The 21,820-nt window shown below is 41.3% G+C and overlaps 1 protein-coding gene and 1 long non-coding RNA gene across 4 annotated transcripts in view; one reads left to right on the top strand and one right to left on the bottom strand.

Annotated features, from left to right (window-relative positions):
• slu7 (SLU7 homolog, splicing factor) overlaps positions 1-8,766 on the bottom strand; it is a 55,377-nt gene extending 46,611 nt beyond the window's left edge. The window contains exons 1-3 of one of the 3 annotated variants that reach the window (XM_043703869.2): positions 8,568-8,766; positions 3,709-3,905; positions 1,391-1,598 (exon numbers count right to left, since the gene is read on the bottom strand). In XM_043703869.2, coding sequence (XP_043559804.1) covers positions 1,391-1,563 — 173 coding nt within the window. In that variant the 5' untranslated portion in view covers positions 1,564-1,598; positions 3,709-3,905; positions 8,568-8,766. Of the gene's footprint in view, positions 1-1,390; positions 1,599-3,708; positions 3,906-8,330; positions 8,457-8,567 lie in introns of those variants that run through there. The other 2 variants (XM_087995449.1, XM_043703868.2) reach the window with 2 other exon arrangements.
• Positions 7,816-21,820, top strand: part of LOC122556754 (uncharacterized) — an 81,143-nt gene continuing 67,138 nt past the window's right edge. Inside the window, exon 1 of the long non-coding RNA XR_015759806.1 lies at positions 7,816-8,044. This is a non-coding gene — a long non-coding RNA (uncharacterized LOC122556754). The remainder of the gene's footprint in view (positions 8,045-21,820) is intronic.

Below are 21,820 nucleotides of genomic sequence, written 5' to 3'. Positions count from 1 at the left end.
GTCATAATGAGCACTTCACCATTTATTATCCTGATTAAACTGTTATGCACCTGAAAATGTTCATTGTGTTATTAATGCATTCTTTTGAATAATTTGATCTTTGCTTTGAAAGCTGTTTAACAAAATAACTAATTCCATAATGAATTCAGAAGACGGTGTAGCCCTTCAATGAAAACTCAGGACAAATACCAGAAGTATTTCTCCTCTAGGCATCTCTGCAATATGTCAATAGGTGACACAACTGGATTTTTTTAATAAGAAATAAATCAACCATGATTTTACACTTTACATTTTGCAATCCTAAAAATTGGGCAAACTGCTTTCACTCATCATTACTTTGTAACTGAATTTTCCCAAATCCTACTTTAGCATTAAAAGAAAACTAAAGAAAGACATGAAGTCAAATCTTTTTGTCTTGTACTCATCAGGACCAGGCTGCAAGAAACCAAATTTAGAAAAGGAACACCAATTTATATAGCTTGAGATGATGAAAATTGGTTGTACTATGGATTGCCTGGAGATATAGCAGGAACAATTTTGTATAATTCATTCATCAGATGTAGGTGTCTCTGGCTGGGCCAGCATTTATTTCCCATCCCTAGTTGCTCTTGAAAGGGTGATGGTAATTTGTTTCTAAAATGCTGAAGTCTATTGCTATATCAGCAATATTGAAGGAAAGGTGATATACTTCCAAGTGAAAACAGTGTGCAACATGAATAGGAATTTGCAGGTGGTGATGTCGCCAAGTGTCTGCAGCTCTTGCCCTGCTAGATAGTGTCATGGGCTTGGAAGGTGCTGTGTAAAGAACCTTAGAGAATGGCTGCTCTGTATCTTGTAGAGGGTATGCAGTCGATGTTGGAGGGAGTGAATTATGGTGGGTGTGGTGCCAAACAAGTGGTATACTTTGTCCTGGATGGTGCCAAGCTTCAAAAAGCATGGAAAAGGAGATATGTACAGTGTGCTTAAATCTGTTTTCATTGAGATTTTGAATTTTATAATTCATTAAAAAATGAAAAAGTTCAAAATCCAAAAAAGAAGACAGGGTCTACTAATTCTTCATTAGGTATGGAAATGTAGCGATTTTGGAATACTCAAAGAAGCTTTTTGTATGACCTATAGAGAGTTTCTTTCAGTAGAAACAAATCAAAAAAAGGGAGAAACTTTGACTGTCTGGCAGGCAAGGTAGACATGAGCATGGAGAATTGGATCAGTCATAACCTTATTGAATGGTAGGCAAGCTCAAAGTTACAACTCCTAATCCTAATTTGTCAGCAGCCATCAAACTAACATCTAACAATTGTTGATCAATTTCCATATCCAATTGTGTTCACTTCCCTCAGGGAGTGAATCAGCTAAGAACAAAAAATATTGCAATCAAAATGGTACCTACTTTCCTTCTTCATCCACTTCAGCTGGTGCATTTCCAAGCTTTCTCTGCTCTTCTAATTCTTTCTTCTTCCTCCAGTCTTCCCTTGTCATCTTTTTTGGTTCATCTAAGCCCACCATACCTGAAGACTCTTCAGAATTAGCTGGGTTCTTGCTCTGCACAGTTCTAGATTCCATAGTAGTGTCTTGATTGTAAGTTTTAAAATCGTAATCTGTGAACATCAAAAGAAAAACATTGATTAGAGCTAAAGTAACTCACATTTGGAGATTCAAGCAACGTCTTTCACTAAAAATAAATATCCCAATCAAAATTATAAGTACCCATAGCATTCCCATCTTTTGTTTTCATTTTTATGCAAAGGAATAGGCACCACTGAATGCCAACCTACAAATTATCATTGCCAGCTGTCAGAGATCAAATGTATGTGTTTTTTACTATCCATTTGTATGCTTTTTATGGAAAGAGATATGCTTATCCTACCCTTTAAAAGATTTACCCAAACTAAAATAATACAGTAGCTAATTTTTAAGAGTTTAAAGTAAAGGTTATCTATTCTTTCACACCTGCTGCAAATTAAAAAATGTAATGTCTCATATTATTCATTCTCATATTCTGCATAATCTTATTATGCAGAATAAGATTAGACACAAATTACAATTATTTCAATTTCTGGTTTACAATCTCCAGTATCCCACAGCAACAGGCTTGGTTTTCTTGAATGGAGTTGGTGCTTTAAAGGTGAAGTGAACAGAAGAGTTTTCAACAGGTTCTTATAATTGATTTTCTAGATGGTTGATTCTTAGGTGAGCTTTAACTGGGGCTGGTTACGTACTGCCGCTACCCGATGGCCTACTGCTCATTTCAAAGCTTGGCTTACATGTGGCTAAACTGGATTTGATAACTTCAGTGGTCTCTCTGCAACGTGTATTGCAGAAATCCTTCAAAGATTCTCAGACAATACTTTCCAAACCCACAACTACTTCCATTTTAGATGGACAATGACAGCACAAACATGGAAGCACCACGCTCTGCACATTCCCCTCCATGCCACTCACCACCCTGATTTGGAAATCATCATTCCTTCACTGTCTAAATCCTGGAATTTTCCCCTTAATGGCACTGTAGTTCTAACCTATTACATATGGACTGCAATAGTTGAAGAAGCCAGCTCACCACCACCTTTTTAGTGGCTACTAGGCATGGGCAATAAATGCTGGCTAGCGATGCCCATATCCCACAAGGATAAAAAAAGTAACTGAGCTTTTAGGCTTGAAGTTTACTGCTACATACAAAAACACCGTGGCAAAATTAAATCACTTAATACATAAACTTTGAAGCAAACAGAGCCATAGCTTTGAGATAAACTATAAATCATATCGATGAATGTATAACATGGCAAAGAAACATTTTTACCATTCGATCATCATAATTCCCTCATTGAGCTACAGTCTTCCTCACTCAAACAAGCTATACACCAGATAATCATATCCATTACAATCAATATATCAATAGCAAAGTACTGCTTGATGTTTTTACCTCCTACATATGCATTCTTTGCTACTCCAATGTTTTAATTATCTACAGCAAGCTTTGATGCACATTTAAGGCACTTATTGAAGGAACAAATGACACTGAATAACCTGTCAAGATTGAAGGTTTGACTTTGTCTAAGCCTTCTTAAGATATGACTGCCTGGGAAATATTCATAAATACAAAATATCTTAGCTATAAATCAACCTACAATCCATGGATAAATATCTGAAAAGGTTCATCCAGGCCTTTAAATTTTCCTTACCCCTTCCTTACCTTATAGTACTGTCTACTTTTCCCTCACATTATTAACAGATTCACCTTTCACCCTACCTTATTCACTCCCTGCCAATGCTGCAAGGATTCCCAGCTGCACAGTACTGTCTTGCACCATCTGTTAACAATGTACGTTAATACTAACAGAGTTGATTTATTGGGCTTCTTTCATCGCCTATCAAAAACAATGCACTTTTCTCATTTCTAATTAGCCACTTATTTACCAGATACAGTTTTAATAGCCAGTTCAGACCCAATACAAAGGCAAATAATACTCCAGAGATAACAAAACCTCTCATGCAACCAGGATAAGATCATGGAGAAAAACCTATCATTGAACCATATTTCTAGATATTCACTGAAACTGAATAACACTATTATCATAGGTAGGACACACCCATGCACACAACAGACCAATCAAACAAACTAAATAAAACCAACAGCCTATTTTAAACTTTTAGTACAGTCTGATTAAAATAAATTTCAATATAAGGCAAGTTTTATCCAAGATTTACCCTAGGTTATCTGGTCCATCTTTATGCAAGGCAGGAATTCATTGCTCAGTGCTTGCAGTCCCAATGAGGTACACTGTATCCTTAATAAGATTCCGGGCCCAAATGGAGGTAATAAAAAGAAGTGAAATTTCCACGAGATTCAGTACCGCTCTTCTGCTCATGCTTCACTGATGTTCACTCCAATTCAATGAATTAGCCTATCCAGAATCCAAATAACAAAGTATGTTGCTTTTCCTTTCACAAGTTGCGAAATGGTCCAGGAATACAAATAACTTGCATTTATTATCATTAACACAAAGATATCCCAAAGCACTAAATAGGCTCAAGAGGGGAAGAATTATGTCTTACAGTAATTGGGCAAGCTGGACAGAGAAACAAACTGGAAGAGCATATAAGGGAAATTAGACAGAGACGACATGAAAAATTAATCTTCCACCACATGCAACAACTTCAGATCAAGGGAACTGAAAATACCAGAGTGCAGTAGCTCAATAGTTAGTACTGCTGCCTCACAGTGCCAGGGACCTGTGTTCAATTCCAACCTCAGGCGGCTGTGTCGAGTTTGCACATTCTCTGTGTCTGCGTGGGTTTCGTCTGGATGCTCTGGTTTCCTCCCACAGTCCAAAGATGTGCAGGTTAGGTAAATTGGCCATGGTAAATTGCCCATAGTGCTTCAGGGATACGCTAGTTAGGGGCATTAGTCAGGGGAAATGTAAAGTAAGAGTAGGGGAACGGGTCTGAGTGGGTTACTCTTTGGAGGGTCAGTGTGGACGTGTTGGACCAAATGGTCTGTCTCCATGCAGTCGGGATTCTATGAAATGAAAGTAAGTAAGGTGAAAGAGAGAGAAAGTGATGAAAACAAGTTGAATGGGGTAAAGTGGGATTCCTGATGAGGAGCTTATGCTCGAAACATTAACTCTTCTGCTCCTCGGATGCTGCCTGACCGGTTGTGCTTTTCCAGCACCACACTTTTTGACTCTGATCTCCAGCATCTGCAGTCCTCACTTTCTCCTAAAATGGGATTTGGGATAGGTAGCAATGGTAGGGGAGCTGGGTTTGGCATTGTGTGCACAGAGAAACAATTTCAGTCCAGTGGAGGCATGAAACAAGTCCTGACTTCTGAAGTGCATGTGCAGTTTCCTGATTTTGCATAAAGCAGTGGAGAGAGGAACAGGTAGCAAGTGCAAAAAAACATTGATAATTGTCAGTTGAACCTGATAATCACAAACGCAGGACCTCTAACCTAATAGATTAGATTACATTACAGTGTGGAAACAGGCCCTTCGGCCCAACAAGTCACCGACCTGCCGAAGCGCAACCCACCCATACCCCTACATTTACCTTACCTAACACTACGGGCAATTTAGCATGGCCAATTCACCTGACCTGCACATTTTTGGACTGTGGGAGGAAACCGGAGCACCCGGAGGAAACCCACACAGACACGGGGAGAATGTGCAAACTCCACACAGACAGTCGTCTGAGGCGGGAATTGAACCCAGGTGCCACCGTGCCGCTCACAAATAGACGAGTAACCTCTCTCTATTATATGCAGTTGTATAGCAACTAGAAGGAACAAATTTACTTTAGTAAGCATATCCTTTCAGCTCACAATGGCAAATGTCTGCAACTCATTAACCAAGGGTATTGCTGTACAGGTAGAGACTGGTCAACAGTAGTAAAATGTGGACTATAAAATTTTAACTTTCATCAGCATGTCACCAGGATCTCAGGGTCCTTATGCACTGAAGACCAATTTATAGACATACAAATTGAAATACACAAACATCATGCATGCAAACATAAATTCTGTGTAGATTTCATGCTCTTCACACTCCAAAACAAAAGAAAGGAATTATTTTAACACCATGTTGCCACTTCAGCAGTAGCTTTCTAGTCTTCTGACCAGTCTGTATGTTTTCACTCACCACCTCAAAATCTTTACCTCTATACTTCACCCTTTCCCCCTGCCCTGTGATTTAGGCCTCTGCTGCATAACCTGGAGAAAGCTTGGACTACAAATGCTGGCGATCAGAGTCCAGAGTGTGGTGCTGGAAAAGCACAGCAGATCAGGCAGCATCCGAGGAGCAGGAGAATCGACGTTTCGGGCATAAGCCCTTCATTAGGAATGAGGCTTGTGGGTCGGGGCTGAGAGATAAATAGGACGGGGTGGGGTTGGGGGTGGAAGCTGTGAAAGCGATAGGTGGATGAAGGTGATGGAGAAGGTGATAGGTCAGTGGGGACAGTGATGGACGGGTCCGGAGGGTGGTGGCGAGTTGGAGGCTTGGCACTGGGATGGGGGGGGGGGGGGAAGAGGGGAAATGAAGTTGTTGAAATCCACATTTATCCCGTGTGGTTGCAGGGTCCCAAGATGATGAGGTGTTCCTCCTCCAGGTGTCGGGTGGCAACGGTTTGGCGGTGGAGGCGGCCTAGGACCTGTACATTGTTGACTGAGTTGGAAGGGGAGTTGAAGTGATCAGCCATGGGGCGCTGGGGTTTGTGGGTGCGGGTGTCCCAGAGATGTTCTCTGAAACAATCTGCAAGAAAGCGTCCTATCTCCCCGACATACAGGAGACCACACAGGGTGCAACGGATGCAGTAGATGACATTGGTAGAGGAATAGGTGAATTTCTGATGGATGTGGAAGGATCCCTTGGGCTTGAATGGAGGTGAGGGGAGTGGTGTGGGTGCAGGTTTTGCACTTCGTGCGGTGGCAGGGAAAGATCCAGAGGCTGGGGGGTGACCTTATAGAGGTTTACAAAATTATGAGGGGCATGGATAGGGTAAATAGGCAAAGTCTTTTCCCTGGGGTCGGGAAGTCCAGAACTTGAGGGTATAGATTTAGGGCGAGAGGGGAAAGATATAAAAGGGACCTATGGGGCAACTTTTTCACACAGAGTGGTACGTGTATGGAATGAGCTGCCACAGGAAGTGGTGGAGGCTGGTACAATTGCAACATTTAAGAGGCATTTGGATGGGTATATGAATAGGAAGGGTTTGGAGGGATATGGGCCGGATGCTGGCATGTGGGACTAGATTGGGTTGGGATTTCTGGTCGGCATGGATGGGTTGGAGCGAAGGGTTTGTTTCCATGCTGTACATCTCTATGACTCTGAGTGGGGTATGGGCCGGTGGGGCGTGTGGACCTGATGAGGGAGTTATGGAGGGAATGGTCTTTTCGGAATGCTGATAGGGGTGGGGAGGGAAATATATCTCTGGTGGTGGGGTCCATTTGAAGGTGGCGGAAATGGCGGAGGATGATGCATTGTATGTGGAGGTTGGTGGGATAGAAAGTGAAGACCGGGGGGGTTCTGTCCTTGTTGCGTTGGGAGGGATGGGGTTCGAGAGCAGTGGTGCGTGAAGTGGACAAGATGTGCTGGAGGGCATTGTCGACCATGTGAGAAGGGAAGATGTGATCGTGGAAGGAGGTGGCCATCTGGGACTTTCTGAGGTGGAATTGGTCATCCTGGAACAGATGCGGTGGAGGCAGAGGAATTGGTAAAAAGGGATGGCGTTTTTACAGGAGGTAGGATGGGTGTAGGTGTGGTCTCCTCTACGTCAGGGAGACGGGGCACCTTCTTGCGGATTGTTTCAGAGAAATTCTCTGGGACACCCGCACTCACCAATCCCACCACCTTGTAGCTGAACACTTCAACTCCCCCTCCCATTCCCATGCAGGTCCGGGGCCTCCTCCACCGCCAAACCCGTTATCACCTGACGCCTGGAGGAGGAATGCCTCATATGCCGCCTTTGAACCCTGAAACCACACAGGAAAAATATTGATTTTAACAGCTTCCTCATTTCATCTCCCCCACATTATCCCAGTTCCAAGCCTCCAACCCAGCACTGCCCTCCAGACCTGTCCATCACTGCCTCCTCTGACCTATCACCTTCTCCCTTACCTTCATCCACCTATCGCTTTCCCAGCTGCCTCCCTCCAACTCTGCTCCTCCCTCCCATTTATCTCTCAGCCCCGACCCACAAGCCTCATTCCTGATGAAAGGCTTATGCCTGAATCAACAATTCTCCTGCTCCTCAGATGCTACCTGACCTGCTGTGCTTTTCCAGCACCGCACTCTAGAATCTGCTGTATTATGGCTTGAATATACTCTTACAGCTCCACTCTATCTATCTATGGGCATCAGTTTAGCTCAGTTTGCTTGACAGTTGCAAAGCCAACAATTTGATGGCAATAGGGTGGGTTCACTTCCTGCTTCTGCTGAGTTACCATGAACGACTCTCCTTCTCAACCTCTTCCCTTGCCTGCTGAGATGTGGTGGACCTTAGGTTAGATTACCACCAGTCATTTCTCTAACGAGCGAGGAGCACCAGTCTGGTAAGACTATCGCGACTTGACTTGATCCCTCTATACTGACTTGCTGTAACACCATCAGTTCGGATTATTTTTGTTACTTCATATCCAGCGTGTTTTGATGATTTGGCACAGAGTCTACAAGCATTGATTCTTTAATTCAGGGGGTCCACAAAGTATGACAAGTTATAAGTTGTACTCAACATAAAGACATTTACAATGTGGGAGCTGGAAAACTTTTCATTTTGCTCATCAAAAAGTCAACAACCTGCAGTATAATATAATGACGCATGTTGCTGACCCATTGTACCTTTCATCCTGTTGTATGGAATAGACTACGAACAGATCTAGCAACTGGGCATCCATGAGGCGCTATAGGATATCAACAGCAGCACCAGAACTGTACTCCAACACAACCTGCCCCTGCCCCCACCCCATCCATCCGCTCTCTTTCTCTCTCACTCACATACATACTCAGCCCCCACGCATCGACGGCCACCCGTGTCCCTCAGAAGATAGTGGCGCCGAGGCCGTCGCTGTCTCTTACCCCGTTCGCCAAGAGGTGAGTTTTGTCGGCCCGGAGCCTCCTGCGGTTACCAATTCTGAGCTATCGGGTCAAGAAACCTGTACCGTTAGAAACTCGTCGTGTTACTGCTAAAGTTGATATTCAGTAAACTCCATTCAGCCGAAATACCCAACCTCGTAGTAAACAAGGCCTCAGGCTTCACTTCCGGCAGTTCCGCGGAGCTCTGTCAGAGAGATAGGACGTGCCCACATCCGCCATCTTTATTTCACAACGAGGCTGGGTACAACCAGTTTCCGGGAAGCTGCGAATTAGTCACCAACAAAAATAAATTTCAGTAGAGTCGAAACGTTAATTCTGTTTTTCTCTCCAGAAAAACTGTTGATTTTCTCCAGCACTTTCTGATTTTTTTGTTTCAGATCGTCAGCGTCTACAGTTCTTTGTTTTATTATGGCTGGAAAGTAATGTTTGTTTATTTGGATTAAGCGCATATTTTGGGTTTACACTGTCATTTACATTTTACAAAATATCCAAGATGGAACAATATTACTGTAAATCCACATGGTAGTGAATTTTCATCAAAAAGATAGCTACTACTAGTTTCTGTATGTGGTCACCAGCAATGAAATAAAAATACAATCACGATTTCCAATAACTAATGAAACCTCTGTACCTCCAAATCACCTAACAGTTTGAGGCAGAAGTGAGTGTCGTAGCTATCGCTAGGGGAAGTAGCTGGGGAAGCTGAAAGGTCTGAAGGTGGATAAATCTGATAGTGTATTGTTTAAAAAGACCTACTCAGAAATAATTTGACACTGCACTGCCAGTAACATAATTGATGTAACAAGGATAACATGTTTAAAAAAAACAATCAAATATCCTGTTGCGTTGTTTATGCTCAGAATATATTTAAGCATGATGCCTGAGCAAATGTGACGTACAGGAAGTATACACTGTAACAGAGACTGACTTTATTATTAATGGTGAAAGGTGGGTTTCAGTGTTGTCACCATGCAAGTTAAATAATTAGAGTAAAATGATTCAAGTGGTATTTAAAAACTGCTAAAAATTAAATTTGTGTCACATATAATTGTACATAAACTCTAAAGATTTGTATTTCAATGCTGCTAATTTAGTATAAAATGACTAAATAGCTTTCAAAATAATGTATAATAAGATGTTCAAAATACATAGATTAGAATTAAAATGTTATGAAATGTGCCCATTCTAAAAATATACAATCCTCAATATAGAGTCATGGAGATGTACAGCACGGAAACAGACCCTTCGGTCCAACTTGTCCATGCCAAGTAGGTATCCCAACCCAATCTAGTCCCACTGGCCAGCACCCAGCCCTTATCCCTCCAAACCCTTCCTATTCATATACCCATCCAGATGCCTTTTAAATGTTGCAATTGTGCTAGCCTCCACCACTTCCTCTAGCAGCTCATTCCATACACATACCTCCCTCTGCGTGAAAATGTTGCTCCATATAATAAAATGAATTAATTATTTGTATAAATAGACAATGATTTCCAAATTTCTAGAACCAGGCTGTCAGTCTCAAGGTGTGGAGTAGGTCATTTAGCACTGAGGTGAAGAAACATTTCTTCACTCAGAATGTGGTCAACTTGTGGAACTCACGAGCACAGATGGCCATGAAGGCTAGGTCAATTAGAGTATTCAAGAAAGACGTGTTTTTAGACATCAAGTGATATGTAGATTAGGTGAGAATATAGAATTGAGATAAAGGAACAGCCATGATCACAGTGTTTGATGGTACAGGCTCAAGGGGCCAAATCGCCTACACCTGTATATATTTCTAATCACCAGCAATGAAATGAAAATACAATCATGATTGCCACAAACTAATAAATACTCTGTACCGAGATATCACGTTACAGTTTGAGGCAGGAGTGAGTGTAGTGGCTATCATTAAGGGCCAGGTCTGAAAGTGCATAAATCATTCCAACCAGATGGTCTGCAACCCAGGGTCCTGAAGGTGACAGCTGAGGAGATTGTCGAGGCATAGGTGTGATTTCTTAGAAATGTTTGAAGTGTCCCAGAGGACTGGAACACAGCTAATGTAACACCACTGTCTAAGAAGGGAGGGAGGCAGAAGACAGGAAATTGTAGGCCAGTTAGCCTGACCCTAGTTGTTGGTAAGATTTTAGAATCCATTGTTGAGGATGAGATGGCTGAATACTTAGAAGTGTGTGGTAAAATAGGACAGAATCAGCACGGCTTTGGCAAGGGGACAAATCTGGTAGAATTCTTCAAGGAGATAAAAAGCAAGTTAGGCAAAGGAGAGCTAGGGATGTCATGATTAGATTAGATTCCCTACAGTGTGGAAACAGGCCCTTCAGCTCAACAAGTCCACACTGAACCTCCGAGGAGTAACCCACCCAGACTCATTTTCCTACATTTACCCTGACTAATATACCTAACACTATGGCAATTTAACATGGCCAATTCACTTGACTTGCACATCTTTTTGGAATGTGGGAGGAAATTGGAGCACCCGGAGGAAACCCACACAGACATGGGGAGAATGTGCAAACTCCACACAGATAGTTGCCCAAGGCGGGAATCAAAGCCAGGATCCTGGCACTGTGAGGCAGCAGTGTTAACCACTGAGCCACCTTGCCACCCTATTTGGATTTCCAAAATGCCTTTGACAAGGTGTGAGGCGCTGTACAGGAAGCTGCTAAATTACATGAGAGCCCATGATGTTAATAGCAAGATACTGGCGTGGATAGAGGGTTGGCTGATTGCCAAAAGACAGAGAGTGGAGATAAAGGGATCTTTTTCAAAATGGCAGCCAACTAGTGGATTGCGCAGGGATTAGTATTGGGATCACAACTATTCACATCATACATTAACAATCTAGACAAAGGAACTGAGGGTATTGTTGCTAAGTTTGCAGATGACACAAAGATAGATGGAGGGACAGGCAGTGTTGACAAAGCAGGGAGGCTGTAGAAGGCTTGGACAATCCAGGAGGGTGAGCAAAGAAGTGACAGATGGATTGCAATGAGTGAAAATGAAGTTATGCACTTTGGTGGGAAGAATAGATATGTAGACTAATTTCTAAATGTGGAAATCTGAAGCACAAAGGGTCTTAGCTCTAATTATAGGAGTCCTGGTTCAGAATTTTCACAATGTTAACATGCAGGTTCAGCTGGCAGTTTGGAAGGCAATTGTAATGTTAGCATTTATTTCAAAAGGGCGAGAATACAAGAGCAGAGATGTACTGCTGAGGCTGTATAAGGCTCTGGTCAGACCAACTTTATTGACAGTGCAGGTCTTTTCATGGGTTCAATGCTCTCAGTTATTATAGCTGGCCACTTAAAGTGTTTGAACATGCATAGGGTCCATTTGTCAAACACAGGAATGACAATAGAAAAACTGAGTGCATCATTTTCAACCCAGAGTCTTGGAAGTGTTGGTCACACATTATGGGGCCACCAGCGGGGAATTTGGTTATTTCTTATAGTTGAATGGAATTCAACATATAAGGACAGCTCCGTACCACCTATTATCAATGGCCTGGCAGAAAGAGCAGTTCAATCTTTGAAGGCCCCCTTAAAGAAATAGCATACAGCCTTGTGTGATACCAAACTGTCAAGGTTCTTATTTGATATTGGACCACCCCCAAATGCAAAACCAGGGATAGCACCAGCAGGATTGCTAATAGGTACAAGACTTTGTACCAGATTAAGTCTGATCTTCTTGTACCGTTGGGTGAGGGTGAAATAGTCTCAGGAACTCCAGTGCTGGAAAACAAGACTTTGCTAAGTGAGAGAGACAGTTTGATACTGGGGATGAAGTTTGGTGTAAGGATCATGGAAATGGTCCTATGTGGGTGTTATGGAGCAGGCCAGACCCCCTCAAAATATTTTAAGAAGGTAGCCCAGACCCTACCATTTTCTTATTGTAATGAGGTCAGTCAGCTAGATCTCAGAGAATATGAGTTCCCTGTCTACATCAGATTACTATCCCCAGTCAGGGAGTCCTGGCTATTAAAAAGGTGAGTGTCAGATAACTTCAAACTCTGATACCTGACTCTGAATGTGACCGGACTAATGTCAAGGACTGTTCATGCGTAAAGAAAGGGAGACTTGATGATAGGATATTGGTCTCTTTGGAGTTATTTCTGTACTTTTGTTCATGGATCTAAGGAAAGGTCCTTGACTTGAAGAATTTTCTCTCCCCAGTCTTATCAGATGAGCTGTGTATTTTCAATACTTTCTGGTTTTTTTAATTGCAGATTTCCATGATCGACTGTACTTTGCTTTTATTTAGCTTTTCAAAGTGCTTTTAGCCATTTTGGGTTTAGCACTTGTTAGAAAAGGCTTATCATGAACTCAACAGCTTGATCAAATGATGTCACTATATGTGAAATATTGTTTTTAGTTACTAGTTTTGGTTGTGGCCTATTATTTCAATTTTCAATCAATCTCTATTAACCATCTGTGGCTTTTTAGATCGTGGCTGAAATTTAGAGTGCCACAGCACTGTGGTAGTGGTTATAAAGGGATATTGGTGCTTAAATCATACATTATCTTTGTTATATCTTATTAGCATATGTACCTCACTTTGTGAAGAAATGTTTTGCATAATATGAACATAAAAGGAATTTATTTAAAACAGAGATTTAAAAACTGAACAAAAATAGACATTTCCAAAGAAAGAAATAGATACAATCCAGAACTGTCATTAAACTTAGTACAAACTTAACAAGGAGACATTGTTGATTTCTTCGTCCATTGGCAAAATACTTGATACAAAATACTTGTTGTGAGCACAATTCAGAAAACTACAGGGACTACCATTAATGATTTCCCATTCATTGCCTAAGATGGTGTGTTTGGATTGGCTAAGTATATTCATGTGCTCGCCTAAAAGTCTCTTGAATGCCCTTCTCATATCTGCCTCCACCACCACCCTGGCAGTGCGTTCCAGACACCTACCACTCTCTGTGTAAAAAAAACTTGCCCTTACATCTCCTTTGAACTTTCCCCCTCTCACCTTAATTGCATCCTAGTATTAGAAATTTCAGCTCTGGGAAAATGATTCTGACCATCAACTCTATCTATGTATCTCATAATTTTATAAATTTTTATGAAGTCTCCCTTTAGCCTCTGCCACTCAAGAAAAAAATAACCCAAGTTTTTCTAGCCTCCCCTTATATCTCATCTCCTCTAATCCAGGCAGCATCCTGGTAAAACGCTTCTACATCCTCTTCAAAGCCTCCACATCCTTCCAACAATGTGGCAACCAGAATTGAATGCAATACTCTAAGTGTGGCCTAACCAAAGTCTTATAAAGCTGCCATAAGACATCCTGACTCTTGTACTCAGTTCCCCAACCAATAAAGGCAAGCATGTTGTATTCCTTCTTTCCCACCCTGTCAGCTTGGATGGCCACTTTCAGGAACCTATGGACTTGAACCCCAATATCCTTCTGTACATCAATGCTGTTCAGGATCCTGCCATTAACTATATATTTTTCCTTAACATTTGATCTCCCAAAGTGCAGCACCTCACACTTACCTGGATTAATCTCCATCTGCCATTTCTCTTTGTGAATGAGCTCTCAAATAAACTGGACTGTGTGGAAGGGAGGAGCTCAAACAAAATGTGGTGGACTATAATGAAAAAACTCTACTTTATTTTCCCACTTTAGTTCTTCAAAATAAGTATTCACCTTAGCAGCCGGAACACAAGCAAATTTGCTTGTCAGCAGCAGATATAAATTTCAACTTCAGTGAAAATGCTTTTGTATGAGAGATATTCTGAAATGGGTAAAAGGAAAAAAAAACTGTAGAAGGCAGGGCTCCTAAAGAAATATGCTGGACTCTTTAGAACCTTTTTTCTATATTTAATGTTGTCACGTAATTTGAAAAATAATGCAATCATTGAAATAGTTAAAATCAAAAAGAGGCCATAATTTTAAAAAGTAAAAACAACTTACAGCCTAACAAGTTAGAAGAACTAAAGCCATGTAATCTTACTATGGTGGGAATGGCCTCAAAGCACTGGAATTCTGGATCAGGCATATTTGCACTACATAATGGCTCAGCATATGAAGAGCCTATATCAAAAGATGCTTCACGAAAATTGTCCATTTTCTTTTCAGTTTTAATAGCTAAGAAAGGCACAAAAAGATTTAGGCCCATTATCTCAGCTGGCCGGACTGTTGGCTTGTGATGCATCATGATGCCAACAGTGTGGGTTCAATTCCTCCACGTTAACCTCAGCTGGTGAAGGATTCCTTAGTGATCTGTCCTCTCACCTGAGGCATGGTGACCCTCAGGTTAAGTCGCTATTGGTTGTCTCTCTCTAATGAGAAAGCTGTGGTTCAGTAGGACTTTGGGAAATTTTACTCGCTCATTACATAAGAAATCAGAATACAAGTTTTTTGCCTAGAAGTACATGTCCAATACATTAAAGACATCCTTCACATTATGATTCCAAACTGTCTTCTCAAATTGGCAATAATACATGTTGTGGCAGAAGTTTGACTTCTCAGTGTTCAGCCAAGTTTTCAGAGATGTTATCTCTGTCAAAGCTGTATTCTTAAATTTAAGGTAATTTATTAAATGAGGTATTTTCCTGCTTCTTTCAGACTTAGAGCTGGGTAGGAAAGATCCCATAACAGTATTTAATCACAGCAAACACTTACCCTAGTTTACAGACTAACACTTATTCCTCAACAATGCTAACTCTATAAAATATTAAATAACTGGTCAATCGATGAATTTTGGCATCTCATTATGATGAAATTTGGGGTAGCAATGTGATATGTTGATTTCCTACATAACAATTCAAAATAATTCATTAATGTAAAAAGTATCGATTGACACGCTTGAATGCTCCAAGTATGTGTCTCTTTAACAGATACTGTGATGTTTGTTAGTTTTATTTTGAAGTTGAAAATTAAAGGTTCATTTGCACGTTTCATGTGTTAGATTTCTTCAGGTAGATTTTTGTGTGATTTCCTTAATTAGACAGTTTTAACTGTTCTATGCCAATCATGGATCATAAGTGTTTTATTTATGATGCTGACACTACAGAATGTTCAGCTTTAGTTATTAGATGGGGTTGCCATGGCTGCAGATAAGACTGGCTGCTTGCTGGTCAGAGCAATCACAGACCTGTCTGGTGTTTTTCAACAACTAAAGGCGTGTATGGATTTGTTCTGGTGGAGCTGTCATGTTATCCATACGATGCAGTACACAAATGCACCTTTCTCACATTGACCTCTTTATTAACTACACCATCATGGACTTTAATCTCCTGTTACTCTATTCTGCTGGCTACCTGGTGAAGTTCCTTCATGTTGTACAGTGATTTCCACAAGTAATCATCCAGAACTCTTCATTTCAATAGAAGAATCCATGTTGCTTTCAGAGTTTTGCAGGTTTCTTGGTATTCTTTCTAATGATTATAGAATATGGGGCTCAGATGGCATCCTTCTCTTACCTACAAATCCCTTGCTGTCCAGATCCCTGGGCACTGCATGTGGAGAAATAAGTTCTTGTTCCACCTTTGAGTCTGCCATCTGCTGCTGTCCATTCACCCTCTGTGATTCAGCTGGTATGTCCACATGAAACTCATCTAAACTATTCCCTTCCCAAACCAGAATTTTCCAGTGCTGGTATTTCATATAACTTCAGTGAGTAATGCTGTGAAACGCTTTTTGAAAATATCCCTGCCAGGATTCTATCTAATTCAGGGACATTGATTGAAACAGAACATGGTGGGAGATAATTACTCATTGAAACAGAATGTGAATAACTACAAAATGTTATGGTGTTTTCTGGACACATGAATGGCTAATAGGATAAAGAATAGGAATAAAAGGGAAGATAGTCACCTGAATTTTGAAGGATTCCTTTATGATACCATAATACACTCCCACTTTATCATATCAGCATAGCCTATTCATACTGGTGAAGAGCCTTTTCTGTTTCTGGTCTCTTTCCTCATTTTATGTATTATTTTGACCCATAGATGTAAATTCTACTGATATATAGAAGCTTTCAGAACACATAGAGAGTGATAACCAAAAGGCCACATTTCTAGTTATGTGATAACTTTGATGTATGAGGTTATGTTTCCAAGTTTAATTCTGAAGTGATAGTATAAAAAGTAAAGGTAAAGGTGCTATAGTCCTATTGGACCAGAGGGCGGCTGTTATAAACCGAAGGGTCACCACGCCTCAACAAGGGGAGACTTTGAGAAGGAGCCTAACCTTTGTAGTAATCTTATCCTCTTTGTAGTAATGAGGACTGAACAAATACTGAACAAAGTCAGGAGTGTGGTGCTGGAAAAGCACAGCAGGTCAGGCAGCATCTGAGGAGCAGGAGAATCGACATTTTGGGCAAAAGCCCTTCAATCAGGAATGAGGTTGACAGTCTTGGGGGTGGAGAGATAAATGGGAGGGAGGCTGGGGGAAGGTAGCTGAGCGAGTGATAGATGGATGGAGGTGGGGGTAATGGTGATTGGTCAGAGGGGATATACAATACTGAACAAAACCTACATCTGAGCAACAAAATGGGCATGGGAGTCTCCTCACTCAGAACCTTCACAACGTAGTGCACTTTGTCTGGAACAGTAATAACTTGGGGAACCTGGCCCATGGGTTGGTCAGAACAATGAGGAGCATTTTTGTTTGCTAAAGAATTGTGTGAATATGAAACCCTGTCCCAGAAGATGATGGAGAGCATAGAATATTTTTAACACAGGGTTAGACAGATTCTTGTCGAGAATGTGGTGTTGGGAAAGCACAGCAGGTCAAGCAGCAACCAAGGAGCAGGAGAATCAATGTTTTGGGCAAAATCCTTGCATCAGGAACAGATTAATGATGAAGAGCTTTTGCCCAGAACATCGATTCTCCTGCTCTTCAGATGCTGCCTGACCTGCTGTGCTTTTCTAACATCACACTCTTGACTCTGATCTCCAGCACCTGCAGGCCTCACTTCCTCCTGGACAGATTTTTGTTAGACAAGGAAATCAAAGGTTATTAAGGGGTAGATGAAAAACTGGAATTTGAAATAAAAACAAATCAGCAGCGATCTTACTGAAAAGAGGAGTAGTCTTGAAATATCAAGCAGTCTATTCCTGTTCTTAGTTTGAATGTTTGTATGTATATTAATATTTGATCACATCTTCATCTAAAATATATACATTCCAACATCCAACTGGACGTTAAAAGTTTCCAGGATTTTTGTTTTCACTGCTCTGCCCAGGAGTCCCATTTCATGTCATCCCTTCAGGGTAATCTTAACTAAAATGGATGCCAGTGAAATTAGCTGCTTGTTTTAAATTTAGTTAATTTCCATACAGGTTTAAACTAGGCAGGGTGTAAAACCATCGAGGAGAAAGTGAGGACTGCAGATGCTGGAGATCAGAGCTGAAAATGTGTTGCGGGAAAAGCACAGCAGGTCAGGCAGCATCCAAGGAGTAGGAGAATCGACGTTTCGGGCATAAGCCCTTCTTCACGATTCCTGAAGAAGGGCTCATGCCCGAATCGTCGATTCTCCTGCTCCTTGGATGCTGCCTGATCTGCTGTGCTTTTCCAGCAACACATTTTCAGGGTGTATAAACAATCAATTTTTGTTATATTTTATGAACAGGTGAAATATAAAGAAATGAACCCTTCTCAGTAAAGGTGAACTTTAAGACAAGTCATAAATTGGCAGTTCATGAGTTTCACCATGTAATTTATGGTAAACATTCTGGAATGACATATCGTGAAGGAAGAATGAGGAGATACAATACAATTTTGAAGGAAAAGAAAGAACATGAAGTGCTGCAGGTTCACATTCAAAAATCTTTGAAAGTAGCAGGTAAGCTGAAAGCGCCATTACAGTTTTTTTAAAAGTCACATGGAAGCCTGGATTTGATATGCAAAGGAATACACTCATAAAACAGGGAATGCAAGTAAATCTTTCATAAATCAACGCTTAAGCCTTAGCTGGAAAATTGCACCCAATCCTGGGTGACTCATTTTAGGAAGGATGTCAAGAACTTAGAGACAGTAGGAGAGAATTATGAGAATGGAGATGAGAGTCTCCAGTTGTTTGGAGAGGCTAGAGATGTTATCATTATTTTCTTTTAAGCAGAGAAGATAAAGGATAGATTTAATAAAGATGTTCAAAATTGTGCAGACTTTTACTAGACTGGATAGTGAAACTGTTTCCACTAGAAGGAGAGTCAATAATCGGAAAATGCAGATTGAACATATCTGGCAAATGAGTCAGGAACAAGTTAGGTCTTTTTCAATAGCAAGTTCTAATGATCAAGAATGTGCTAACTGGGAGCAATTTCAATTGCATTTACATTTATCGCACTAACCAGTCTGAAGAGAGGATACTGGCACTCGGTAAAGGACAGTCCTCTTTTGCTTTATATTTGGAAAAACAGACTCCAAATATCACTAGATCTTTCTGCAGCTATTTCTCATCTTTTGTCCAGCAATCAGTAGATAAAACATCTTTAAATAGCAACTATCATCTTTGAGAGCTGCTATTCTGCATTACTTTCCATTACTGCTGATTATGAGTTCTCACAAGCAGACCCAATTCAAATTAATAGTTCAACTATAAATAACACATGAAATTGACTTCAGGAGATCCTGAGAGATTACCTTGGAATGATTTTATGCTTACTGGTGCAAGGTTCCATTATTTTAACACCAAAGACTGCAAAATGTTTCTTAATATATCTTGAGGTTTCTTATGCTCTAACTAATCCAGGTATAAACACCATAGTTTGTGTAGTGAGGATGATTTATATCCCAGTTGGTACATTTAGAAATGGAAAATGGCAGAATCATCTGCTTTCATTCATGGTGAGCTGAGAGGTGGGGAAGAGCATGCCTGCAGTGAGGCAGGTACGTATCGGATACCATGTTTGGGTGTGTGATGGGGGGGTGGCATGCAGTCTCTGTTCATGAAGCATGCCCTGAGATGTTGGTACCTGGTGACCAAGATATCTACCAGAATGTTCATGGTCAACCTTACCATCCTGCCACCAATGAGGCCCATAAATGGCCAAAGACTGACCCCATAAGGACTACATCCTAGTGTGGTTGGCATCAAAGTGGCTCCAAGAGGGACTGTTGCCATACGGCATGCAGGACAGTTTTTATCCTCTGGTAAATGGTGTGGTGTATAGATATTCCCATGATCAAAGGTACTCAATACCTGATCAAGGGATTTGACCTCAGAATTTAAGAAGAGCTTCTCTATGTCAAGAGCAAAAGGTCCCATTTTCCGACACGCTCGGGAATTGGGAGAAACTATTAGCAAAGATTTGCATTCATTTTCACTCATTATTATTTAATCTCATTTGCAGTTTCTCATTCTTCCACCTGCCGGATTGAAACTAGACGGGAATTCACAACATGAAAGTCAGAACAATTTACTGATGACTCCATCTCATTGCTTGCTCATCTGTACTTCCATCTTGCATACCAGGTACCGACATCTCATATCATGCTTCTTGGGGAGCAACTGCGTGCCTCCCCTCATCATGCACCCCAACATGACATGCGATATGTGCATGCCTCACTATACTCTCATGGCATATCTCCAATCCATTTACTGCATGGATTTGCTCTTCAATGCTACAACTTGTAATATATTAGCAAGTCTCAATGAAATGTAGCTGTGGAGATATTTTGAATACTGGACTACCATACACCTCATGGATTGGACCAGGATGCAGCCCAGGGACAATGCTTGTTTGGTCTGTTAGCACTCAATCACTTTCAGCTTACATGGACGCTCACAACATTTGTGCATTGCTTTGTCTTATTTTCATGCTTTTTTCTGTCCCCTCAGCTAGAGCGAACAGTCTCACAGAACTTCTGGCTTGCTGTTCAGCAAAGCCCCAAGGAAGGCAGCTTGTCATGGTTATCATCAGTTATCCAACAAAGCGGTGGCATTTGATGAATAGCACCATCCTATGCCATTCTCATACCTGCACCATGTGCCAGCCACTTATGTGCCAAATCCACTGCATGTGCTTCAAGCAAACAACTTTGTCTCAAAGGCTAAGAGGAGTAGTCCTCGGTCAAGTCAATGGAAATGTTGTTCAGGCAGAGTGTTCTGGCATAGTAAGTCAAGGGCATCATCCAATATCAGTCCAGGGGCTTGGGCATGGCCAGTTGACCACTCAGGGTAGTCAGGATTCTCTCCTTGTAGGGTATGAGAAGCTGAATGTCAGGCACCCCACCACTCATCTTGGGACTTTTGGGTCACAAGTGGACCATAATATCCTGAAATGAGACATGGGTAGGATTGAGTGTGATGAACATGGCTGATATAACTGTTAGTATTGGTGTCGGTGGTTAAAAGATGGTGAGGAGTCCTGAGTAAGTGAGTAGGAAGTGAGAGGCCATGCAGGGTTAGTAATCTGAGGGAATTGGATGGATAAGAACAAGAGAAAGAAGATGTTGTATGCAACAATGAAAGTACTACAGCATAAACATTGGTGGGAGTTGGGTGCAGTAGCAGAAATCCAGTGAATATGAGGTAGCAGAAAGGAGAGTGTGGCACTCAGCCTGGCAGAGTGAAGAAGATAATTTACCTTACTACACTGCTGAATGTTCCTCTGGATGGTTGAAACTGTGTGACTTGGGTGGCAACCTTGGACCAGGCTGGCACAGACTAATGTTGTGAGCCCCTCTGTCTGCCCTGGGGAAGGGGAAGATCCTCATCTTCAGCATCCCATCCTCCACAATGTAGTGCACTAATTTCCCTTTGTCTGCTATGTCTGACTCAAATGAAACAAACCATGCAGGATGCTTGGGCTGACAGTGCTTAACCAGGTGCAGATGAAATTTAAATATGGCACTGGTGCCAGGAATCTCAGAATCCTGGCAGTAATGACTACTTTTGCCTACAGTGAGTTGGAGAATGGGCTAGCATTGGTTGAATGGGATGCCACAGCAAGGTATATAGATAATGAGGTGAGTTTGGGGTGATAGTGCGTGCAAACTTGCTAGGGGCTCATGGGGAGAAACCCTCCATAAAACTTGAAAAAAGTAACACTTAGTCAATTTGTGGCAAGATTCTGCCCGCTAAATATTTTTTGTCCATCTTCATTTGTACTGCTCATCTTCTGCAAATCACATTTAATGCTAAATTAATTATTAATTTTAAATTTGAACTGCATAGATTTTTGCTAACTACAGTTATTAATGTATAGAGGGAAAAGGCAGGGATATAGAGTTAGGTTATGGATCAGGCATAGAAACACACA

This window comes from Chiloscyllium plagiosum, unplaced genomic scaffold (genome assembly GCF_037043375.1).
Source record: "Chiloscyllium plagiosum isolate Xiang-an unplaced genomic scaffold, Cpla_swu_hap1 HiC_scaffold_16, whole genome shotgun sequence".
Classification (NCBI taxonomy): domain Eukaryota; kingdom Metazoa; phylum Chordata; class Chondrichthyes; order Orectolobiformes; family Hemiscylliidae; genus Chiloscyllium; species Chiloscyllium plagiosum.
The sequence above is the reverse complement of the archived record's forward strand: the minus strand, read 5'-3'. Positions and strand labels throughout refer to the sequence as shown.